At 41.9% G+C, this 25,424-nt stretch overlaps 3 protein-coding genes and 1 long non-coding RNA gene across 5 annotated transcripts; 3 read left to right on the forward strand and 1 right to left on the reverse strand.

The window, feature by feature from the left end:
• The first annotated feature begins 3,722 nt into the window (after positions 1-3,722).
• neff2 (neuronal intermediate filament family member 2) lies at positions 3,723-7,968 on the forward strand. Its single transcript, XM_023815466.2, has 3 exons — positions 3,723-4,850; positions 5,537-5,661; positions 6,911-7,968. The coding sequence occupies exons 1-3, from the start codon at positions 3,849-3,851 to the stop codon at positions 6,969-6,971; spliced, it is 1,188 nt and encodes a 395-aa protein (XP_023671234.1). The 5' UTR covers positions 3,723-3,848; the 3' UTR covers positions 6,972-7,968.
• A 1,326-nt stretch (positions 7,969-9,294) lies between these two features.
• LOC111845796 (serine protease HTRA2, mitochondrial-like) lies at positions 9,295-23,445 on the forward strand. Of its 2 annotated transcripts, none has more exons than XM_023815465.2 (8): positions 9,295-9,410; positions 10,846-11,050; positions 11,176-11,370; positions 12,245-12,277; positions 12,459-12,567; positions 14,325-14,394; positions 21,141-21,236; positions 22,279-23,445. In XM_023815465.2, exons 3-8 carry the CDS (start codon positions 11,242-11,244, stop codon positions 22,442-22,444), a joined length of 603 nt encoding a protein of 200 aa, XP_023671233.1. In that variant the 5' UTR covers positions 9,295-9,410; positions 10,846-11,050; positions 11,176-11,241; the 3' UTR covers positions 22,445-23,445. The 2 variants fall into 2 exon arrangements, with proteins under 2 accessions (XP_023671233.1, XP_023671232.2); XM_023815464.2 differs by lacking the exon at positions 9,295-9,410 and adding an exon at positions 10,034-10,528.
• On the reverse strand, positions 15,549-16,784 carry LOC140582799 (uncharacterized). The gene is made up of 2 exons (XR_011985578.1): positions 16,747-16,784; positions 15,549-15,814 (listed from the first exon to the last, which is right to left on the reverse strand). It is a non-coding gene; the product is annotated as an uncharacterized lncRNA (long non-coding RNA).
• On the forward strand, positions 22,696-23,445 carry LOC111845798 (tubulin beta chain-like; the record flags this gene model as incomplete). The annotated part of the gene is given in 2 exon segments (XM_072707156.1): positions 22,696-22,928; positions 22,930-23,445. Coding segments are annotated over 2 exon segments (594 nt in total), but the record flags the coding sequence as incomplete, so codon positions are not given.
• Positions 23,446-25,424: the final 1,979 nt, after the last annotated feature.

Raw genomic sequence — 25,424 nt, forward strand, 5'->3', positions numbered from 1 at the left:
AGTATGGTGTTCCTAATAATCCTTTAGGTGAGTGTATACTATTTATGTGTCATGCCCTGACTGTTCTGATCCTCCTGTGTGCCACGCCCCATCGTTTACCTCATGTGGAATCCTCTTTGTTATCAGCTGTTTCTAGTTATGTTAATTGCTGTGGTGTATTTAAGTGAGTTTCTGTGAATGTCTCCCCAGTCCGGTAATTAACGTCAGTCCTCCTTGTTGCTCCGTGTTCCCGAGTGTGTTCTCCCCAAATAAATCCCTCGTTCCCCTGAACCTCTGGACTCCTGTGCCTGTTTCCCCGCTCTGTGCCAGCGTGTGTGTGACAATGTTTAAAGCACACCTATACACATGTCTATATACAGTGGTGAACTCAGGCTGTTTGAAGGGCAGGGGTAGATAAAAATGTGCACCTATTGCGTGATGTGCAACTGAATTGAACTGAATGGTGACACGCTGTATCTGGTGTAACATTCCTCATCTCTGATTAAGATTTTATTTGTTGAGCCATATGAAGTACAACTATAGTACTGTAATAAAAACAACACAGAGATCAATTAACCTTTAAAAAACTCTGATGTATAGACATACAGGGGACATTATAAATGGTTGTTTTACAAATGTATATGCACACACACGTACTTGGTAGCTTAGTTGAGAAAGGAGATTGTAGGGAGTGGAATCAGAGAGGAATTCTCTTTTAGCCATGCTTGTATAGATGTCGATGATCTTCCTGTGGTCAGTCAGTGTATCCCTCTCCATGGACAGCAGAAGATCAGAGACACTTCCTTCCTCATCTCTTTCTCAGCTGGGCTTTAATCAGCTTCAACTTGGCAATGATTGTTCCATTTAAGGTTACATATTTTTGTGGAGTTTGATTAGATGGAAGAAAACTGTGTTCACATCATTGTCTTTGAGGCACCTCAGCACAGCTGTCATAAAAAAGAGCAGAAAACCTTGAGTTTGATTATGACATTTTCTTCCTCCACGTCATAAAATTGGCAAACATTCCTGACAGACAGGGCAACACTGAAATTTCTCATGCCTGTCCAAAGATTTGACATGGTAAAGCAGAGGCAGATTGTCAAGAAATGTAAAGAACATTTTTCTCATTTCATAAGATTTTTTCCACCAGAAATTCGTCAATTGTAAAGGCACCTTGTGAGGCACTGCACCACGTCTTCTTCTCCAGTGGAGGGGCATCCATTAGGACAATGCTCACACATGGGTAGATACCCTATACAGCACTGCATTACATTTTATCCACTAGAGGGGCATCCATTAGGACAGGGTTATTCAACTCACAGTCCTCGAGGTCTGAGCACTGCTGGTTTTCCAACCTTCCTTTACCTGTCAGTCAAGTGTGAAGCCTCTGACCAATCAGAATCAGTAATTATTAAACAACTACCTGGGAGAACTGAAAACACGGCCTGAATTTGAAATCGAGGTCCAGAGTTGAAGAACCCTGCATTAGGACAATGCTCACACATGGGTAGATACCCTATACAGCACTGCATTACATTTTATCCACTGGAGGGGCATCCATTAGGACAATGTTCACACATGCGTAGATACCCTATACAGCACTTCATTACATTTTATCCACTGGAGGGGCATCCATTAAAACAATACTTACACATGGGCAGACACTGTATACAGCACTGCATTACATTTTATCCACTGGAGGGGCATCCATTAGCACTGCATTTCCTCTATTGGAAAGGGCACCCTTTGGGACACTTCATCACATAGGGGTGACATAAAGGGCACTTCATAATGGCACCCCTTTCCAGGGTCGCTTAGATCAGTGTAAGGGCACCTTATAGGGCACTGCATCACATTCTCTCCTCTAGAAGGGCCCTCATTCAGACTTCATCACATTTTCTTGCCCTTTAGGGCTACAGGCAACATTTAAGGAAAAAAATGTAGGTTCCTTCAGATTACTACAACTGCATTGCATATAGCCATTTATTATGCATACATAATGTCTTAATGTTACAATGTCAGTATTCTCCAGCTCAAACAGAAACTCGTGTATCAAACAAACAAGCTGTCACTATTGTCATTAACCACAAAAACCTCATCCCACCCCCTGCATGCATTTAGGGGTGTTGCACTGACTCATGAATTTATCATAGGTAGCAAAATATGTAATAACTGCGGGAAAACAGCAAAAAAGGCACAGAAGAATGGTTGCACAAAGATTTGTGTACTCCACATATGTAAATTGAGCTGTTGTAAATAAGAAATTGTTGTTAGTGACTTGCTAGAAAAATAAAGGTTAAAAAATTAACATTTTAAGTATTTTTACAATACCTGTTGCACTGTATATGTATCACGGTATGGAATGATGCAATGCAATGCTGACAATGCAAAATATCAACTTGGTCGTTTGCAGAGTTAGTGAGTCAATTTAAAAAGACTACAGAACCTCTAAACATAAGGAGAGTCCTAATAGCTCACCCTTCACTTACACTACTGTGATACAGTCCTCCCAGTCTGCCGAGTCCCACATAGCTGGTGCCTAATTAGGGTAAATTTTTCACTAAATTCATGAACTGTGGGCCGCATCTTGTTTTTCTCTGTAGTTGATCTTTCCTAGAAAGCCGATCCTGGTTACATTTTATTATTTTTTATATTTCACTACTGATATATTTATTCTCACTGAACACTGAAGGGGTCATAATGCCTAATACTGACATCCCCATCAAAGAATCTTTGATACAGTTAAAATGCAGACCATTAGTAAATTCCATAAGTGAATTTCTAGCTAATGATTTTATTATAACCCTGAAATCCTAACATTGCAAGCTAGCTGCTCATCTTTGCAGTTTTGATTTTGTATTTGGCACATATATTTCATCATTTACTTTATAATTATGTTTCACCCACACAGATTATCATTAAAAATCCACCAGGCATGTTTAGAACAGCAAGTACAAAAAGCTATTTCTATGTATGAAAACATGCATTTGCCAGAAATGGAGGAATTAAGCATGAAAGGAAATTGTCCTGGGCCATTCTAAACATATAGCCTATGCTACCAGAAAATATCTTTTGCTAAAATTTAGAGCCTATAAATGGAAATGAATATAAATCAGAATGCAGAGCAAAAGCTGCTAAAATCATGCCCCAAGGTTGAATTCTCCTCAGTATGGTGCAGGCCACAAAAAGGCTACTGGTGGACACACAGCATAACATTGTCTGACCTTGCACTACAGCATCAGCTTATCATGCTAATATTAGCATAGCAATAGCAAAACAGATGTAGGAATGTGCAAAATATTCAGCCACTGGCATCACTATGTAATGCAACAGTTTCATTAAACATTTAAATAATATAATATCCACCATTCAGTTATAACTGAGCATTCCTGCAAAACAAAACAAAAAAAGCTTGTATAAACACTGTATGCTGAAACATGGAAATTATGTAGCAAAGGTGGAGATAATAATTGTTCAAATCCCAGCAGACATATAGCAGGGTAGCAGCATCTGTGCTAACGTCCACGGTCTCAGTGACGGCTGTTAGACGCAGAGGTAGAGATAAAGAGAAAAAATGCTTAGCCTCTACAGTGTGCCGGGCAGGCGGGCTGGAGCAGCGTCTCTGTTAGCTCACTGCATCACCTCGCTATTGGCTGGGCCGATGCTGACAGCTCCGGCTTCTTGCTGCATCACTGCGGGTGGGGGCTGCAGGTGGGAGGGGCACAGCCCACTAGTATAAAGGACAGGCACTGCAGCATTTCTGAACTGGTGCAGTGCAAAGGCTTGCTCACTGAGGGTGTGCAGAACAAGGGGGACTTAAGATTTACTTACAAACAGAAAATCCATAAAAAATTTAAAAAGACAAAAAAATGAGCTACGATTCCTACATCTCCCGCCGCCCCTGGGACGACTACCGGGGGTCCCGAGCTGGGAAGTCTTCCATTTCTTCCTCCCTATACTCAACCCACCGTTCCCTCTCCTCCACCAAGAGATCCGCGCGACTCACTTCTTCTTCGCTGGTGGACCCGGCGGAGCGGATGGACCTGGCCCAGGTCAGCACTCTCAACGCCGAGCTGCTGGGCCTCCGGGCCACGGAGAAGGAGCAGCTGGTGGGACTGAATGACCGCTTCGCCACCTACATCGAGAAGGTCCACCACCTGGAGCAGCAGAACAAGGTGCTGCTGGTGGAGTTAGAGACCCTGAGGCAGCGGCAGAGCGATCCCTCCCGCCTGCATCTCCTCTACGAGCAGGAGGTGCGGGGCCTCCGTGCCCTGCTGGATGCTGAGAGCAATGAGAAGATGCAGATGGAAGCGGAGCACGATCACCTGCAGGATGTCCACAGCCAGCTGAAGGAGCGGTACGAGGAGGAGGTGAAGCTGCGCATGGACGCCGAGGACACCCTCCAGCGGGTGCGGGAGGAGGCCGGCCGTGCGGTGCTGGCCAACTGCGACATGGAGGCCAGCGTGCTTTCGCTGGCCGAGGAGATAGCCTTCCTGAAGAAGGTGTTCTCCGAAGAGCACGCCGAGCTGACTGCGCAGATCCGGGCGGCCAGCGTGACGGTGGACATGGAGGTGGCCAAGCCGGACCTCTCCGCCGCCCTGCGGGAGATCCGCGCTCAGTATGAGAAGCTAGCCAACAAGAACATGCAGGCCGCCGAGGACTGGTACCACACCAAGTTCGCCAGCGTCGCCGAGATGGCAAGCAAGAACAACGAGGTGGTCCGTTCCATCCGGGAGGAGACCTCTGAGTACAGGCGCCTACTCCAGTCCCGATCCTCGGAGATCGACGCCCTGCGTAACATCATCGAGTCCATGAATAAGCAGCTGGAGGACATGGAGGAGAAGCAGGGCAAGGAGGTGACCAAATACCAGGTACAGCACCAAAGGGGTTGTAGCCAAACAGCTGGGGAAACAGACTGATGTTTACATAGGTTACTAGGGGGAATGGAGTTAATGACCTGCTTATCAAACAAACTTAAAAGACGCTTCATTTAAAGCCCCTCTGTTTAAACAGGGAGAAGATGAGAAAACATGGCTATACAGTAACAAAAATATGACCTTGAAAAATGACATAACCCAAAATAAGTGCAGTACAGTTTCCCTGCTTAAGTTGTTTGCAAATGAATGAATAAAAGAGCTAAAATAAATGGGAATATTTAGAAGAGTAACTCTGTGTAAGGTGAGCGACAGAGTGCTACACAATCTGTGCACATTTTAACGTAGCTGCGGCAACAGATCAGGATGTGAATATATAGTATGCAGTTAGGTGGATGGGGTGACTGCTGAGAGAGCAGAAAATTAATGATACATACATGCTGCAGCAAGGGCTCTGTGCCTCTCTGCTGACACACGTCATGCTCATGTGTGCAGCTCGCACAGAGTCATGGCCTCCTGTCACTCTGCTTCCTGGAGCGTAACTCCACACTTTAGCTTTTAGCGGAGACAGCCAGAGTGGCTTTGCTGGTGTGCCTACAAAACCAGCATGCAGATTTATACAGGGGGGAGGAAATCGGTCACCCCGTTTTCAGCCTGTGTTTTTGCTTTGCTGCTGTTTTTAGGGACGCATTAATGAGCTGGAGAAGGACATAGCAGATGCCAAGCAGGAGATGGCCCGATATCTGAGGGAATACCAAGAGCTCCTGAACGTAAAGATGGCCCTGGACATCGAGATTGCTGCGTACAGGTAAGCTCCAGTTCCTCGTGGATCTGGCATGATTCAAATGGAATAGCAGAAAATCTGCATTTCTAGCTAAATAATGCTACTTCCCTTATCTGGCAGAGAAATCAGATTTTGTCAGTATTCATTTCTAGTTGCACATCTTTGTCTCCTGCACTGAATAAAACTGCTTTTATTCATCAACACAAACAGCATCAACATTGTTTTTTTCTCTCACTTTTTTAACCATGGCCCTCGTACTCGAGGTGGGCATTTCAGGTCTAAAAAGTAAAAATCCAGACCAAGATTTTGATCCAAACAATCAGATGAGTAATCTGTCACTGTGACACTTTATACTCAACTGGTTTGTTGAAACAAAATCTTGGCTTGGATTTTTTCTGTCTGGACTTGAAATATCCACCTCTGCCTATTACTAATACTATTGGACACTGCACATGTGTTAAATTTCTAGATTTGACAATTCAGACCCAAGACTGTATATTAAGGACATTGAACATAATCTAGACCAGAAGCATCAGAAAAGATTTATGAAAATGGGGGGCTTAGCCTTTACTAGGGGGGTCTGATGGAAATGGAACACATGTCTTAACTAATTAGTGTGTCAAGTGTGATAATATGTTTGGAAAAAGTTTGTTTCCCATGGGATAACGGTCAGATGGAATAGGGGATTTTATTGCTTTACTGTTAGCAAGTTCATTGATTTGGAGACCTAAAACTGCCATTTTGGCTCAAGCTTGGGGCAACAGACATGGAAAAAAAACAAGACAAAAAAACATAAGGACAGAGCATAGTTTCTCTAGTGAGCTTTCACCACTTCTTGCAACCCTGACCACTCTCTCTCCATCCACAGAAAACTGATATGTTAAGCATTATTATAAACTGCTTCCAGGTGAGAGTCTTGTCCCCAGACTCTATTGAACCATCCCATCAGTCAAACCTAAACCCCATTATAGTGAGGTTCCTGAGACAGCCTGTAAACAAGGAGGTCTAAATGACGATGAGGTACAATGAAGAGTTCAAGAATTGTAGTTTATTGTAGCAAGGAGCAGAATGTCTAGGCAAATATTCAATTTAGAGAATACTGTTCCACAAAGCTATGGTCAGCATTTGGTCATGGGAAAATTTGCCTCAATTTCTATTTCTGCAAGATGAAAGACTTCATACAATGACCCAAAATGTCTTCTGCATATATGGCTTGTATCTTTATAGCACATTGTTGATATCATTTTGCATTGAATGCCCCCTCTCTTTGAAGGAAACTTCTGGAAGGTGAGGAGATCCGGCTAAACTTCACTTCCCTGCCAGCTCTCACCTAGAAGTACACCCCCCTGAAGTCAGACATGCCCTTGTTGCAAACAAGAGGTCCATCACAAACTCCCCCTTCTTCTCCACACACTCTGAATGCTAATTACGAACAAGGAGGATGCAACATAACAAAGGGAAAGTGAGCGGAAGCACTGTGTCAGCCATGATGTAAAAGCTAAGTTGGTGTACAATGTCCTTTTGGTAGATCCAAACTCACAGAATTAGAGCAGTTTTGACACTACCTTAACAGTGGCACAAACATTTAACCAATTGTTTGTAATGGTAGGTCAAATTATAGTCAAGGTCAGCAGTGGATTTGAACTTTATTCAAACTGTATTTTTAAGAAGCAAGACAGTAGCAGACCTACATTGAGTTTGAATTCTACCAAGAGGATATTGACCTGCACCCCCTGGTCTTAGTCTATTATGTTTTGTTTTTTTTTTGTTTTTTTTATAATTTGTTCTCATAAATCGCTCACTGCTGAATTTTTGGGTTGTTTTTCTTCCTTGATATTTGCATTAGTATTATGTGAGCTTCACATAAAATCAAATACTTGATCTGGCTTACTCTCCCAAAGTGATAAGGTGGATCTGCTCTACAAAATCAAAATTAAATTTTCCAAATTGAAAATTAGAGACTAAAATTCTATTTTACTCTGAATTAATTTTACATCAGAGAAGCTCAAAATATAAGGAAAATATCAGGGAGAATACTGAAGGCCTCACTGGCCGAGTTTTCTTTGTGACTGTACTTCCAGACTGCATCTACAGCACATTTCTTTGAGCTGCTTAGCACATATCTGCACTGTATGTCCATTTAATATGAATTAAGCGTAAACTGTCCTAAAACAGAAACTAAGAAGAAAAAACTCACAACCAAGCTTTCTATTGTGCCGATCTTAGATCTGACCAAGGATTTGAAACCTCTGAATCAATAATTTTTAAGCCTGACATATGTGTACGTGCCAGCAACTTGCTGAATAAATATATAAAGGCATTACTGAGCAATCCTAGTCGGTGTCTTTTTCAGTGTTTGAGGTTTTCAACTCCATTTCCTATTGTCAATGTCCTACTTCTAAATCAATTCAGTTCTGAATTCTGTTACCAGGAAGGCTTCTCTTCTTTAAGCTTATAAATAACCTTATTTGTTGCTGTTTTCATAGTATATAGTTACAGGTCTGTAGAAGGTGTTTGGGTGCTCAAATGAGATGATCCATGCAGTCTAGGCTGAAGGAATCCTTTTGGCCTGATGTACTGGTGCATTTTAATAGCTGCGTGATCTCAGCCTCAGGGTTAGCAGCTGTCGTCACACTCACGCTTTCTGACTCTCATGCTCACGGAAGAAATATTATGGCAAATGTATATCATTCCATTATAAACCTAAAATTAGCTACGTCAAAACTGTTGTGGTAGTTTGCAAACCCTACAGACTATTTACAGGGTAATAAAACTGTACCATACATGTGTGCAGACTCATCCTGACCTGAAAATCTCACACCAGCCAGCAGACCTAAGTTGGCAACACTGCAATATGCACCACTGCCCTGACAGCAATGCAGCCAAATGCAGCTGGTCTTGCTTGCAGATTCACTCAGTGCAATGCAGGTCTAACAGAGAGTTTTTATAACGTGGCTGTGACTACAGGACGCAACACAACAGCTTTGCATGTAGGAGATTTCAAACCTAGTTCCGGTAAACCACACCCCTTGTTGCAGGCCAACTGCTGTCAGGTAGCAAACCAATTGTGACCAGGCTAATTTCAGTGTTTCCTAACCGAGGTGTAACTGCTATGTACTATGCATTTCACATTTGCCTGGCCGAAGATGAATAAGACCCCGAAATCCCAGTTGAAAATAAGGCTTGTTATTCAAATAAATTGCTCAAAATGCCATGTTACCAGATGTTTTTCACCAAGGGCGTAACTTTGGCTGGAACATTGGGGGGGGGGGCTGGGGGTCGAGGTCTCCACCCATTACAGGGGAAACATGATTATTGGGGGGGGGTTATATTGGCTGGATCTGATTATTGGGGGGGTCATGACCCCCCTAACCCCCCTGGAAATTACGCCCATGTTTTTCACGTATAAAACTCTAAATTCACTGGTGCCTTACATGCTACATACTGTGCATTTCATATGTTACATTGTACCTCGGTAATCGGCCAATTCATACGTAATTTTGTAGTGATGTTAGGGTTGATACTGAAGCTCAGAAGCTGTGTTAAAAAAAACACTATTACAAATCATGGTTCGAAGTTCGGTTCGTTCTTAACATTAACACGTAACCAAATGACGTCTGAAACTTCGTTGGAACCACAACCACGTGACTGCTTTGGCTTTGGAGTTATGAGGATTTGATTTGCAAATCGACAATAAAAAGGAAGCAGTGAAGGAACAAATGAGGAAACAGGTACATTTGGGAGTGAGAACATTTCGAACATCAACAAATAAGGTAAAAACCTATAAGAAAATAATTAACAGTATATATTGTTATTTATATATGATATTAGAAATGAGTTTATTCTACTTACAAAAAAAGCAACAACAAACCGACATCATACACATGCAACAACATATTGTCCACGGGTCAGGTGTTTGGTCTGTTCTCAGAAATGGGCATGTAATAACAAATCATCACTGCGGAGTTTTTTTTTCCATGTATTTTCGGCTTTAGTTTTTTCCGCCGCGAACACTCCCCTCTATGGAAGCTAATGTCAGCCGAGACATCAGACGCTACGAATGAGAATCAAAATTAATTATAATTAGCTAGCTTAAGTCACGTTAAACTAATTATGCACATGCGTGCCACAAATCTGGCAGGAGCGACAGCTGAATTAATATTCGCGAACAACTTTCGCACTACGAAAGACGGGCTTTTCCGAAAGTATCGTAGCGCAAAGATTATAATAACCTTTAGAGAGACCACTTTACGCTGCAAAACATGGGCGAGTTTCCAAAAGGTATATGATTCTTGTGGAGTCTTCCCTGTCATTAAGTGACTCAGACCTGGGCGGCTGATAAGGTCAAGACCCTTCTCGATAAGGTTGCGACAGCGCGCATGCGCAGCCTATTTCACGTTCAGCGGTAAACCGGAAGTGTGAATGACCTCATTTCCGTTGCGCCTTTAAAGATGATGGCAGGTTTTAGGCGTTTAGTACATCGAACTTTACAGAGATGTGTGTTGGATGACAGCTTCAGATCGCTCGCCGTGCGAGTCGCGGTACCGTGTTCAAATCGAACGGAACCGAGGTACAATAGAGCAGGACGTGACAAGGCTTCAGCGACGTGGACTCCTGCGGGTAGCTGGAGTGGCAGCTCGTACGGAGGCCGCGCCTTTAGGATAGCCTTTGCGACTGTGCTCGGAGTTGGTGGAGCGGCTTTTCTCAGCTCTCATGAAGATGACAGGCAGTCTGGGACTAGCACGTTGTTAAAACTCAGGGGCTCGCTCCTGGAGCAGGCAGAGTGTGCTTCTCCTTTCAAGCCGGACAGTCCACGATACAAATACAACTTCATTGCGGATGTGGTGGAGAAGTCTTCGCCTGCGGTAGTATACATCGAAATAATAGGGCGGTAAGGTCGACCCTGTGCTTTTATTTATTGTACATCTGGCTCAGGTGTGTCAATGTTAACGTCTGATACGTTCTAGCATGTTCATCCGCAGCATCGATTAAAAATGTAACACGTCAGTGCATTGTAATTGTTATATCGTGTGGGCTAGTAACTACTTTTCTTGCTCAAGTATAGGTAAGTATTTTGGAGCCTTTGATTGTATAGTCTGCCAATGCGATCACTAACATTGATTATTGAATCTCCACCGCACAGAATGGAAAATGTTTTTCTGTCTGAGGTGCAATAAGTGAGTAAGACGCAATGGTTTCTCTCTTTAGGCATCCCTTTTCTGGAAGGGAAGGTCCGATCTCCAATGGCTCAGGTTTTATCGTTAGCAGCGACGGACTGATTGTAACCAACGCCCATGTCGTGGCCAACAAACGTGGTGTCCGTGTCAAGCTTACAAGCGGAACCACTTACAACGCCATCGTTCAGGATGTGGACCCAGTGGCTGACATCGCCACCATCAAAATCAGCACTCAGGTAGGTCGTAATGAACACAGCATTTAACCGCAGCAGGCTGTGGTAACTTTAAGTAAAGAAAAGTTAAGCATCTATCAGGTGATATTTTTTCCTATCTTCTTGTTGCTGTGTTTGATCTCTTGCAGCATGCCTTACCCACACTTCCCCTTGGCCGTTCAGCGGACGTGCGACAGGGCGAGTTTGTGGTTGCCATGGGAAGCCCCTTAGCTTTGCGTAATACCATCACGTCAGGCATCGTCAGCTCTGTGCAGAGAGGCAGTCGGGAGCTGGGCTTGTCCAACTCCAACATGGACTACATCCAGACCGATGCACCTATCGATGTGAGTGCAATCCCTCAGAAAGGGCTTCCTAAAAGGACACCGGGACTGTAACCCAAGGGCCAAAAAGCATTCCCACATGACAGTAAAATTGCCTCTCTTTTTTTTATCATTTTTTTTTTACTTCATATCCTGCACTCGTTCTAACAAGATTAGTCTGTTTAGTCGGTAGTTTTCTTAATACAGTCAGTGCTGCTACAACATGTGGTATCGCACCACGAATCGACTGATATTACTACCCAAGTGTGCTACAACATGGAATCACATTTGTATTTGGGCAATTTTCAGTCTAAGAAAATAGTGCTATGTGAACTACAATACAATGCACTACTTGCAAACAGCTATCCAAGTGAATGACGGTGATGTCCGATTTGTAAATGAATTGTTCTTTTGAACCGGTTCATTTTAGTCGAATGGTTCAACCAGTTACCAAATCTCAAATAACCAAGCTTTTTGTAGGCTACATCCACACATTGCACAGATCAAGGTTTAAAAGTCTTAAAATGTTTGACAAATTATCCTATAAAAACAGTGCAGCATTCTGCAATTCACTACTAAGCAATTCTCCTGAGATTCACTACACCCACAGGAGATGTTTCTGATATAATTTATTAATGTATTATTGTTATCTTATTGAAATGTATATAATTACATTATTGTCCTGATATCGATGTTTTTATTATTTCATTTTCTTTAGTATAAGTTACTTAGTTTTGGAGTCACATTCCCTTAACCCTATTTTTTATGTTGAATATGTATATTTTAGTCAGCGTGAGGTTTTTCAGGAACGCATTAGTCAGGCTGTAGCAGGACTGACTGTATAAAATAATGAGAACTTTGTACAAATCGGTCATGACTGTGCTCTGTCGTTTTGCAGTTTGGGAATTCTGGAGGACCTCTCATTAACTTGGTAAGTCCTGAAGCTGTGGAAACGATGTGCTCAGTATGGGATTATAGGTGAGCTAGTGTGGTGTGTCTCGACTGTCTGCATTCTTACTGAGAGCTGGGGGTGTTCTTTTATCCCGGAGTCAGCCTTGCTGCACTCTGCCCTCGGTGCACGTGACTCATGGTGGTGGTGTTGTTACACGCAGGATGGTGAAGTCATTGGCATCAATACCATGAAGGTCACTGCAGGCATCTCCTTCGCCATCCCTTCTGACCATCTTAGGGCCTTTCTCGATAAGGCTGCAGACAAGAAGAGTGAGTTTCTATGTCTTCTCCATAGTTTTACTGTTGAATCTCAAAGTTTATTTACCATGCACAGTTGGGCTGGGAAATATATATCTGAAAGTTATTTTAATTAAAAAGAAATAATTGGAATAAATGGTGATATTGAGTCATCCAACCCCCCTGTCCCTCCACAATAGAAGCACGCATGGTCAGTAGTTGCTTTAGATCAATAGTTGCAGCTCTGCATTAATTTAAATGAAAACTAATTAATAGCCTGACCTAGTTCATCTAAAAATTGCCAGTGGTTCTTTATTTTTGCCTGTAGTTCTGGTCATGGCCCTTGAAATTCCCACCGGGAAGTTGCACTTTGAATGGCTTGACCTTCTGGCTGCTGACTAAAGGCCAATTCATGCTTCACTTTTTTGTGTGCTTTTGCTCACACGCAGCGTGAGGTAACATGACATTTGGCATCGGGGATTTGCGTCAGATGGCTGCGGACAGTGTGCATGTAGCTCGGAATTTTTTGTCCGGCGGAGAATATGGGTGTCGTGGAAGATAATTGTGTGGACCTTCCAGTAGGTGGCAGCACTCACTTTCACAGAGCAAAGATCAACCAAAAGAGGAAGGATATTTGTTATGGTGAACAGCTGTACGGGGAGGTCTAATTTTTCATACTATCCCGACTTTAAATCGCGTTATGCTGTATTTTCAAAAGCAGCACTATTCCAACATTTTGAAATCTTGGCGCTAAAGCTTGCCGGGTTAGGGGTCCCAGCTAATTCTCATAAGGATTTCAGAATGCTGCAGTATGCTGTATTACCTTAATACAGTCCTAGACTAACAACTTTAAAACTGCCCATATAAAGTGTACCCATCACACTACATGTGCAATACATCTGCACCAGAAGTTGCATTTGGTTATCCTGCTTTTTTTGATCGACAGGGTCATAAAAATCGTCGCGTTATATTACTGCCCGCCCTTTTCATATTTTATGTTAGTGCATATTTAATTGCATTTATTTTTTATTCGTTCATTTTCATTTTTTGGAATAAATGTACAGAGCAAGGGCATGGTGAGAAAAGATGAAGACAGTGACCATGCAATCACTTTTTATGTCAACATCACACAAAGCAGATGAAATTTTATTTATTTATTTTTTTCCCCGTAGTGACAATGTGGACGTATCTTGCCCCGTGACATTAGCTGCCGCTGGTTGAAAAACGTTATCAGTATAGGTGCTTTTCCAACTTAGTTCTAAGCAATAATGTGTGACTTCCAAGTTGGTGCTAGTGTTTGTGGTCAACCAGTCAGCAAGTTAATCACTATAAAGCAGTGTGGTCATGCATGTGAGATCAAGGACAAGACTAGACAATAGCTATTTAATATGCATACTCGCCACCAGCTGAACAGGGGTGTGAATTCGTTATGGTAGATCACCCTCTGTTATAATCTGTCAAAATGATGGGTGGCTTTCAGATTTTTGTGGCATTGTTAAAAATTCTGTCAGTGATGGAAAATATTCAGTTAACATGACCTCTTATCGCTGACCTCCCATCTGCATCCCTGACGAAATGTAGTATGAACCCAAGATTCCACACGCACAGCTGTGCGTGGCTCGAAAGTGTATGCGGAAAAGTGAAATATGAACTAGGCTTTGGCATACTTCCCCGGCAAAGGAATTTTAATGGTTTTCAGTGTAGACTAATATAATTTTACCTGGTGAAATGTCCCCTGTTTGTTTACCACGTGACAAAAGTAATGAATACATTCTTCTGCTGTCCTTCAGAGTCTTGGTTTGGGGATTCGGGATCCAAGAGGCGGTATATTGGGGTGATGATGCTAACGCTTACACCAAGGTAAGAATTTCCTCTGGGCCTGACTGATATGATGGTTTTGTCTGATACCAGTGCAGATTTTAACAAGCTTAAAATGGCAATGACAAATAATATATGTATGATTTTATATGGCCAAAAATTAAACAGACATGAATAGTTGTAGTGAATGCTTTGCTGACAGATATTTTTCAGTCTCAAACAGGAGAAATACTCGCAACATATGATGTAGATATCAACGTCACACGTTATGTCCATGCACTTATCGCTCTACCTCTGCGAACTTGCACACACCTTATTGTGTATATACACTCACCTAAAGGATTATTAGGAACACCTGTTCAGTTTCTCATTAATGCAATTATCTAATCAACCAATCACATGGCAGTTGCTTCAATGCATTTAGGGGTGTGGTGCTGGTCAAGACAATCTCCTGAACTCCAAACTGAATGTCAGAATGGGAAAGAAAGGTGATTTAAGCAATTTTGAGCGTGGCATGGTTGTTGGTGCCAGACGGGCTGGTCTGAGTATTTCACAATCTGCTCAGTTACTGGGATTTTCACGCACAACCATTTCTAGGGTTTATAAAGAATGGTGTGCAAAGGGAAAAACATCCAGTATGCGGCAGTCCTGTGGGCGAAAATGCCTTGTTGATGCTAGAGGTCAGAGGAGAATGGGCCGACTGATTCAAGCTGATAGAAGAGCAACTTTGACTGAAATAACCACTCATTACAACCGAGGTATGCAGCAAAGCATTTGTGAAGCCACAACACGCACAACCTTGAGGCGGATGGGCTACAACAGCAGAAGACCCCACCGGGTACCACTCATCTCCACTACAAATAGGAAAAAGAGGCTACAATTTGCACGAGCTCACCAAAATTGGACAGTTGAAGACTGGAAAAATGTTGCCTGGTCTGATGAGTCTCGATTTCTGTTGAGACATTCAAATGGTAGAGTCAGAATTTGGCGTAAACAGAATGAGAACATGGATCCATCATGCCTTGTTACTAGAGGTCGACCGATATGGGTTTTTCAATAGCCGATGACGATATTTGGGAGTCAGGGTCAGCGATGGCCGATATATGCTGCCGATATTTTTTGGCCGAAAATTGGACGTTTTCCCCTCTATTTGCATGATAAAATATCACATTAATAATAACAAACGGTACACAAAATTTCTCAACTTAGCATTTATTGAATACTGACTTGTGTAAATTTAAATATAAACTTAAATAACAAAAACACAATACAACTTATAAACAACTTAAACTTATAAACAATAAAGATAGCAGCATCAGAATCTCTTTAGCAGCAAACTCATTCTTCAGCTCCCAAGCTCACCAGTCTGCTGCAGATATTGCACCTGGCTTTTCCTGGTGTTGGCTTTGTGAAATGCTGCCATACAGGATTAGATTTTTGTTCAGCCATCAGACAGCAATTACTAAAACAGAAGAATAAATGCAAGGTTAGAATTTTTATTATAGTACCTTCATCTTCAATTCATTCTACAATTCCAGTATTCCATGCACATTAAAACAATTACACTCTAATACATTTTGAAGAAAAAAAAAACACTAAGTGCATCATGGTATGATGAGTAGTGTACACTAACATGTTGTTTCTGTTGTTAGCAGACAGATAGCTTAAAGCCAAATTCACAATCAGAATCTAGTGATCCCGGAAAATAAAATAAAATAACTGTCGTATTGCACAGCCTTGTATGCAAGGACAACATAAGCCCCTAGTGATTGTAACGTTGTCTGCGTATAAGCCCGTATAAAGGATAGACATGTTTAATGAGGAAACTAACTGAGCAAAGTCATGCACTTTTTATCTAGACGTCTGACAAATTGTTTGAACCTCCGGTCTCAAATGAAAAAAAGTTGCACAGAAGGACCATTGTCATCATCAGCTCAAGTAAATGGTAACCACGCTTTCGAACAAACACTTTTCTCCGCCATGCATTGTTCTTAGCAGCTCTGTGTCTCCGAGGACGGCGCTGTCTGTGATCAGGGCAGACTAACGCCACTCTCACACACGCTGCAGTATTGGAGAGCTGCCTGCTCCGCCCCACACACTCACAGAGTGAAACTCTCCGACACAAGAAAGAAAACATAACTGATAACATCGGGCTGATATGGTAATAATTAAAATGACTTTTAACGATTAAAAAATGTCTGTGAGCCCACCAATAAGCGCACAAAACGAACTCTATTAGAATCCTTAATGTTACCTGTAAGCTACAGTTGGTTGAAGGCTCATTATCATTACCCCAGTTCCCAATACCGTAATTCGCGTTTTCTTTTAAAGCAACATTTCATAGCAAACTACTTAAATAAACAGGTCATTGAAAGATCAGAATTTAAGCCTTACCATTTTATCCCAGGACTCTTCCAAAACTTCTGGCTGTGGTCCTGCACAAGGCAGCATGGGTCACGTGTTCCACAGCAACAATAACACTGGGCTGCCCGCAGACATGCCTGTCTGAAAATCAGCGTAGTGCACTCGGATATCGGCCGATGCCGATACATTAAAAAATGCTAAATATCGGCCCGATATATCGACCTCTACTTGTTACCACTGTGCAGGCTGGTGGTGGTGGTGTAATGGTGTGGGGGATGTTTTCTTGGCACACTTTAGGCCCCTTAGTGCCAATTGGGCATCGTTTAAATGCCACGGCCTACCTGAGCATTGTTTCTGACCATGTCCATCCCTTTATGACCACCATGTACCCATCCTCTGATGGCTACTTCCAGCAGGATAATGCACCATGTCACAAAGCTCGAATCATTTCAAATTGGTTTCTTGAACATGACAATGAGTTCACTGTACTAAAATGGCCCCCACAGTCACCAGATCTCAACCCAATAGAGCATCTTTGGGATGTGGTGCAACTGGAGCTTCGTGCCCTGGATGTGCATCCCACAAATCTCCATCAACTGCAAGATGCTATCCTATCAATATGGGCCAACATTTCTAAAGAATGCTTTCAGCACCTTGTTGAATCAATGCCACGTAGAATTAAGGCAGTTCTGAAGGTGAAAGGGGGTCAAACACCGTATTAGTATGGTGTTCCTAATAATCCTTTAGGTGAGTGTATATCTTGTGTGTGTATATATATATAGTAACTGTACATACTCTCCCATTCTATTTATGCCTTGAATCTATTTAATTGTAAATAGCATCTGCTAGCATGTTCCAAACTAAATCTTTGTACTTACAATGATAGTAAAGCATCTATCTATCTTATCACATTACAAGGACCTCAGTAGTTAGTTGGGTTGAGAATAGGCTTTGATGCTTTAGATGATAGGACATGGATGGATTTTGTCTTTCACTATGTACATGTTTTTGAGTTAGTTCTTTCAACCTTTTCCTCCAACAAAAGGAATTAGTACAATTCGTTGGATGTAGGGTTTGTCTCTAAAATCACACTACATATAGCCACTGTAAATAAAACTATCAAAATGAAATTTCCTTGCTCTTTACAGCATATAATTACTTATTATAGGGCAGCATTCTGCCATAGTGTAACCCTGCACAGAACCACAACACTTGGTAATCCTTGATTGAGTATGATTTATGATACAAGCATAGAACCAATGTGTTAATGCCAGTGAGAGAGCTCCTTTTTTCCTCATAAATGTTCAGAGAGACATCAAAGTCGTGGAACTTCAGTGTTATTGGCCAATAAAATTGGTGATCCCTAGTTTTGAGTATAGTTCTTTCAGAAAATCGTTAGGGGCGGAGGACTATGAGTGTCACAATCTAGTATATTTATAATCAACTTTAATCTACTGATAAATATATAATATTGAATACTGGGAGGCAGCCCATCGCGGGGTGCACACTCACACAACCATTTAGTTTAGGTCAGGGGTGGGCAATCTACCGTAATCCACAAACCACCAGCGTGTGTATACAGGTTTTTAGTATAACCTTTAGGTCAGCTGTTCAATCCCAGGGTATGGGGACTCTTCAGTCAATCAGTCCTGTAATTAGTAATCTAATTAGGGAGTTTGCAGCGAAAACCTGCACATACAGTGGCGCTTTCTGGATAAGATTGCCCACCCCTGGATTAGGCCCTCTGATTCACTTAAGTTGTATGATTTTTTTTTATTATTATTTTTTTTTTTTGAGTATTTCAATGTTTGTGTGTGCACTTTATGTTCAGTAGTCTAGCTGTCTTGCTTAAAGCCACTGGGACATAGAGCAGTTGTTTATAAATACGCATAAAAACAAATATTATGGTTACATGGTGTGCATTGTCCCCCATAGTCTAATGCATAAAGCACACTTAACTGGAAATATATGTATTATTTAAATTAATCTACGCTGTCACATTGCAACAAATTGAATGGGATCACAAAACTATTTTTTCGGGTTTAATCTTTAACTGACACTGCGGTAAAGTTAACTTTACATTCAATTTTCCGGATGTAATACCTTTCAACCAAAGCAAACTCCCCTTGGTTTTTCAGATTTCTTCACCGCAAATTTTAATATTTTAATGTTTGTGTGTGCACTTCCCTCAACAGCCCAGCTGTCTTGCTTAGAGTTACTGGCTGTGAATAGACACAGTGCAATTATTAATAAATACATATAACACACATATGAAAGTTACATGGTGTGCATTGTCCCCCGTAGTTTAACGCTAAGCACACTTAACTGTACATGTCTGTATCATTTAGGTTTATACTTTAGTCCATTGATTCTATCTTTTGTATTTTAAATGGGTACAGTGCAGTTATTAGTAATGGAAAAGTATTGCGAGGGAATGCAAAACTATAGAGGAAACATAAAACTATAAAAAAAAAAATATATTTTCCCACCATGATCTCTCGTGTATTGTAGCTGATCTGTAGTAAAAAAAAACATGCATCACTATCCACAAATATGCATTTTTTTTGTGATGTGTAAAATTATATCCACAAAAATATGGACCAATTTGTACACACAAGTTTTGAATAATTGCGTATCATGTCCTGGCTATTTGTGGATCACGTTACATTTGTAACTAACCTCCTATTATATGCATTTTTTTTTTTGTTGTCCCATTCATACCGAGGCTGGTCTGTAGAAAGGAAAAAAAAATCTAAATATCACTATCCCCAAATATGTACTTTTTATTTGTATTGTATAAAATCATATCCACAAAAACACAGAGCAGTTTGTACACCTGAAACATGTTTTGTGCATTTGTGGATCATTTGTCTATTTGTGGATCAGCCGACATTTGTGACCTTTTTATTTGCAGATTTCTGTCCAATTCGTACAGCAGTTGATGATGTGTAGAAAAAAAAAATCTGCTAATACTGAGGTGTAGTCATGATGTGTATATTGCAGGGTTGGGGCCATTCCAGTATGCATTGATCAATTCCAGTCCAAATCAGGAAATGGAACTGGAGTTGGAACTTAAATCTCCCTGAAATTCAAATTCAACTCCAATTCTGTTCCCCGTAGTTTTTTTTTTTTTTTTTTTTTCCTAATCCCAGCTCCAGTTTCATTTCCTGATTTGGACTGGAATTGATCAATGCATTCCGGAATGGCCCCAACCCTGGTATATTGTATTGGGGTATGAGATTTTGGTCATATCTCACAGCCCTATACTGTACTTTACCTCTAGCCCACAAACTGCTGAAGCCATGCAGTGTTTTCATGAACGTCATAAAGTAGTGCCCGGGCTCCAGACTAACGTTTTCCACTAGAAGCACTGGTGCTCATTTCTGAACATTTTAGGAGCACCAGGTCCTGTATTACTGATAAATGCTTTGGAGATATACAATCTACAGAAATAACAATGTGATGTTTTATTGTAAAGGAAAAAGTCACAGTGAAGTAGTGCTTAAGAGAAATCAGCCAAGTTAAATGTTGCTTTTTAATACATAAACACCAAATGATAAATGTACAAAGGTATGTGGTCAGCTGCTATTCCTTCAGTACATCTGCCCCTGCATAGATTATGCTTTATGCTGCTCTTGTGTTTTGAGTGTTTCATGAGGCACTTTCCCACGGAAATTCAGGAACTTAGTTCCTTAGTCCCATCTGGACCAGGAACTTTTGTAGCTCCTGACCACTTTCATGTACCTTTCCCACCACATAAAAACTGGGACCTTATGCTAAACAAACATGGGAGATAGAAAAAGGTCGTAGGTTAAACTTTGCACATAATTTCATAGGAAACTACATTGCTAACTCAAAGCGATGGAGGATGAACAAGTCATTTTATTAGTAATTTGTTATGGGGGGAATCAATCACAAACATATCGGGACACAAACTTTTATTTCTATTTTATTTATACAACCCACAACACTTATAATTTATTGTTAAATTTATCTGGCCAGCAGAACGATTTTTTTTATTGTCCACAAAATTAAAAAAAAATGTGTAACGTTATTCATTTATGTATAAAAAATTGCATCTGCTCAACTTCTTCTCTGCTACTACTTTTCCATGCACTTCCACTTAATTTCCAGGTTAGCGCCGGCGCTTCTGGTCTATCTCACTCACTCACTCACACACCCCGACTCTTGCTCTTCCCGGGTGTTTCATGTGATGTACGACAATGGTTTTAAAAATAACTACTTATAAAATGTAGTCGGACCAAAAAAACTTGCAAAATGTGACTAAATGGTCACAGTCTGGAGCTGTGCATGTTTTTTACACTTTATGGCAGTCCATCTGTCAGTATGAAGCATGATTGTGTGTAAGTCAGACTGTCTGTGTGGGACACTGCATACTGATTCACCTCCCCCCCCCTCCCCAGTATAATTGAAGAGCTGAGGATGCGGGACCCCTCATTTCCAGACGTGGCCCATGGAATCCTCATACACCGTGTCATCATCGGCTCTCCAGCCAATCGGTGAGTACTTTACCGAGCTACCTCCGAAGAGTCTGGCCACCATTAACAAATGTAGAGCCCATCGCTGCTCACCAGGGTATCTGCTGAGCCTTAAACCACTAAAAGCCAGCATCTGAAGCCTGAATAGGAAAGTCTTTCCTGTTTAAATGTAGCTTGCATTCTAACCATGAGGCAATTGATGCATCCTTACATAAATTAATACAAGATGTTTATCAGACAGCTCAGTTGCGGGTGTTCTGGCTTGTTCGTAATATGCCAGATGAAAAATTGAACCAGAATATAGAAATAGATTTGGTAATAGAGTAGTTTTATTTTTGTTATCATATGCCTCGTTTCCATGAACATGGTGATAGAACCGGTGCCGGACATTTTCCCAATCCGGAACTAGTACCGTGTGTTGCCACCGCAAAAAGCTTGCCCTGGGCCAGACAAAGTACCACAGAAAAGCTGGTCTCAGAATTTGGAAGTGTAACATCAGTGAAAGTGGGGCGGGTTGTCTTGTCCAAACCTTCCACATACCTGGAAAATTCAATCCATGACCAATATAGTTTTGTCTTATGTCGCCAGTGCCAGCAGTGAAACAACCTGCCAGCTTATTAGCAGAATAACATTACATATTTAATTTTTTGGGGTGCGTTGGTTGCATACAGTACTTTGCAGCAGCGCTTATAAGATTGCGCTCAGCCCACACTAGGTAGCGTAGTGCTGCCAGGCATATGGGTGCCTGAAATTGATTTTTACATTTTTTTGTTTAAAAAAAAAATAATAATAAAAATTGTATGCGCTTGTCCTGAATTGCATAGGTTTTAAGCTGAGGACAGTTGGGATGCCTTGGGAGAGGTTTGGAAACTGAAGCTGTATTCTTCTAACCATCCAACAAGGGATTAGTACATTTTTAGAGAACCAAAGAAATTTTTGTTGAAAGACTTTTTCACGGAACTGTGTATAAAACTTAAAGTTTATATAAAGTGAGAAACGTAGAGTGAAAGTTTGTATGATACTTGCCGCAACCACAAAAATCACCTGCCTATTTGCACCCCAGGGCAGGGATGAAGCCAGGTGACATTGTGGTGGAAATCAACGGAACAGCTGTGAAGACCTCCGAGGAGATCTACAATGCCGTGCGCACTAGTGACAGCATCAACATGGTGGTGCGTCGTGGCAGTGACCTGCTCATGCTGCACATGACTCCGGAGTTCACAGAGTGAATCAGCAGGAAGCCAACAAATCAGGAGGCACATAGATGCACTTGGAGAACTATTTATATGTGATATGAGTGCTGGTGGGTCTTGTCAGGTATACTGAAGGCAAAATACACTGAGCAGATTTATGGAAGTACTATGGGCTATGGTGGCTTTTATTTCACATGGCTTTTGTCCTGCGGAAGCTGTTGTCCTTTATGGGGATTTTCCATAATAAAACAACGTCACTGTTGTGCATTAACAATGGTACCTGTTGACCGTCTGTGAAAGTGATCCATGAAGAGTACCTTGACCATATCTTGAAGACCTTCAGCGTGGTGCCCTCTCCTAAAGTGTCGAACACGGTCGTGAAACCTTACAATGCCTCGATCTCTGTGCACCAGCTGGTAGGGAACACAGACGAGATGTTCTGCATTGATAACGAGGCTCTGTGTGACATTTACTTCTGCACACTCAAGCTGGCCACGCCCACCTATGGGGACCTCAGCCACCAAAAGTGTCATCACCTCTCTGCGTTTCCCTGGCCTGCTCAACGCAAACCCCTGCAAGCTTGCTGTCTGTATGGTCCGCTTTCCTCGCCTTCATTTCATGTCCGGCTTTGCCCCCCTCACCAGCAGGGGCAGCCTGCACTACCATGCCCTCACTGTTCCAGATCTCACGCAGCAGATGTTTGATTCCAAGAACACGATGGCGATCTGCGATCCACGTCATGGTCGCTACCTGACAGTAGGTGCAGTGTTCCATGGACGTATGTCCATGAAGGAGGTGGATGAGCAGATGTAGAATGTACAGAACAACAACAGAAGTTACTTTGTCTAATGGATACCCAACAACGTCAAGATGTGTGTGTGACATCCTCCTCAGGATGCCACCACTGAGGAGTAGGGTGTGTTTGAGGAGAGATGGTTTAACAGGTTTAATTTGCTTTCTACGCTTGGTTTTCCCGGTTGTGTTTTCTAAAACTGCTACATTTTACACACACTTGAATAAATTAGACACCTCTCCCACTGTTTTGTCTTTTTTATGTGTAGGTCATTGTGCTATTCGTGTAAAGTTATAAGTAACAGTAGCGGACACCCAGAGTTCTTAGACTGCTTTGGTCGTTATTTACTGTTTTCACAAAAACATGAAAAATCAAAATGAAACCTGTATAAATTTGCATCCATTGATGCAGTAAGTCCAGCATTGTCCTGTTGCATGTCATAAACATGCTGGAGAATTTCATCACCATCACAGATGCTGTCCGCAGCCTGGTATCAGTGAAATATGTCCCTTGGCATTGATGAATCCAGGCTGGGCAGGTGTCTGGAGAAATAGCTCCATATACCTCCTCTGTGGCTTATTGCAGGGAGACACTATTATGGGGTTTGTGATTATAAACCTTCCATCACCATGTGGGAAAAGCATTTTTTTTTTTAAATCAGTGTCAAGACTCGGGAATATGGAGGGAGCTGCATGGATTTAAAATGATTTCTATGAAACCAGCCCTGAATTTGAGCATCTCAGTGGAAAGATGCATTGCCCTTTATACAGTTTCAAAATGCACCAAAAATGTTCTCTAATGTTTTTGACACTTCTAGCATCATGGTGGTGGAGAATACTTTGTTGCGCAATGGCTGCTCTGAGCAATGCTTCCCTCACGCTAGCCAGAATTAACATTAAACAATGAGGATGCTTCCACATCTCTTTGTCAAACCCTGCCTTATCAAGCAAAATGTGATTCATGGGATTTGGCCTTGCCTAAAGTTTTAACATTTTCTGAAAGAAAAAAAAACGTATTTGAGCATGCACACCAAAAAATTGATCACAACATCGTTGGCAAAGTCAAGATCAGTAAATATTTTTTCACCAACAGATGCCCCACAGCTGCTGCACCCCATGACTCTGCCCAACACCTAGTCCATATAAGCATTGAACATAGTAGGAGCAAGAACACACCCCTGGAGAACCCCGGAATCAAGTGGGAAGAACGTGGAGGTTCTCCCTCCACTCTGCACAGTACCAGTGTACAGGCCGGCCACGACGTCCAGCAACTTCGGGGGGATCCTGAGAAGTCTTAGGATGTCCCACACAGTCAAACACTTTACGAAATTCGACAAAGGCTGCAAAGAACCTCTGCCAATATTCACGCTTGAACCCGATGAGAACCCTCAGTGCAAGGATACAGTCTATGGTAAACTTCTTAGTTGTAAAACCAGACTTCTACGGTCGCTGACAGGCGAGCAAGCGATCACGGATCCTGTTAAGGATGACCCGAGCAAGGACCTTACCCGGCACTGAAAGCAGTGTTATTCTCCTGTAGTTGCCGCCAGGGACGGATTATGGGTTGTTTGGGCCCCTGGGCAAAACGTTCGCGAGGGCCCCCCCCCACCACCACCACCACCACCATCAGCACCACAACCACCACAATTCAAGGGCCCTTGGCAGCCAAACGCCCTCCCTCCATGTTTCCATCAGAGGCCCTATAGGGTCAGGGGCCCTTGTAGGCAGAGGATCAAAGAATGTAGGCCCTCTAAAATAGACAAACGAAAATCCATTGTTGATAAGCGTTGCAAATTGTTTTGGGCTAGGGGCCCCACGGGTTGTGCCTGAAGCTGCAGGCACAATCACATTCGGTTAGTGTTTTTTTCTGAAGTTATTATTCTTACAGCATATGTCTACTTATAAACCCACGGTATGTTTGTACACAATGAATATAACTACAGGTTTATATTTCATTAATCTAAAAACTCATCAGCCTAAAGTTATGCTATGAGGAGCTACTTTGGGACCCACAACAAAGTAATGAATGCCATGTTAGACTGCAGGCTTCATATTTTCATTAAGGCAGATATTTTATATGCTGTATATGCTGTATACGCTGTATATGCTGTACATGTCATGATGCATGCTGTATATGTCATGAGTTGAAAGACGAAGGACTGGAGGTCAGGCGTTTTGGTAAACAAAAGGGGTTTTATTGGGGTTGAAACAGGAAGAGAGAAAG

This window comes from Paramormyrops kingsleyae, chromosome 25, assembly GCF_048594095.1.
Source record: "Paramormyrops kingsleyae isolate MSU_618 chromosome 25, PKINGS_0.4, whole genome shotgun sequence".
Lineage (NCBI taxonomy): Eukaryota > Metazoa > Chordata > Actinopteri > Osteoglossiformes > Mormyridae > Paramormyrops > Paramormyrops kingsleyae.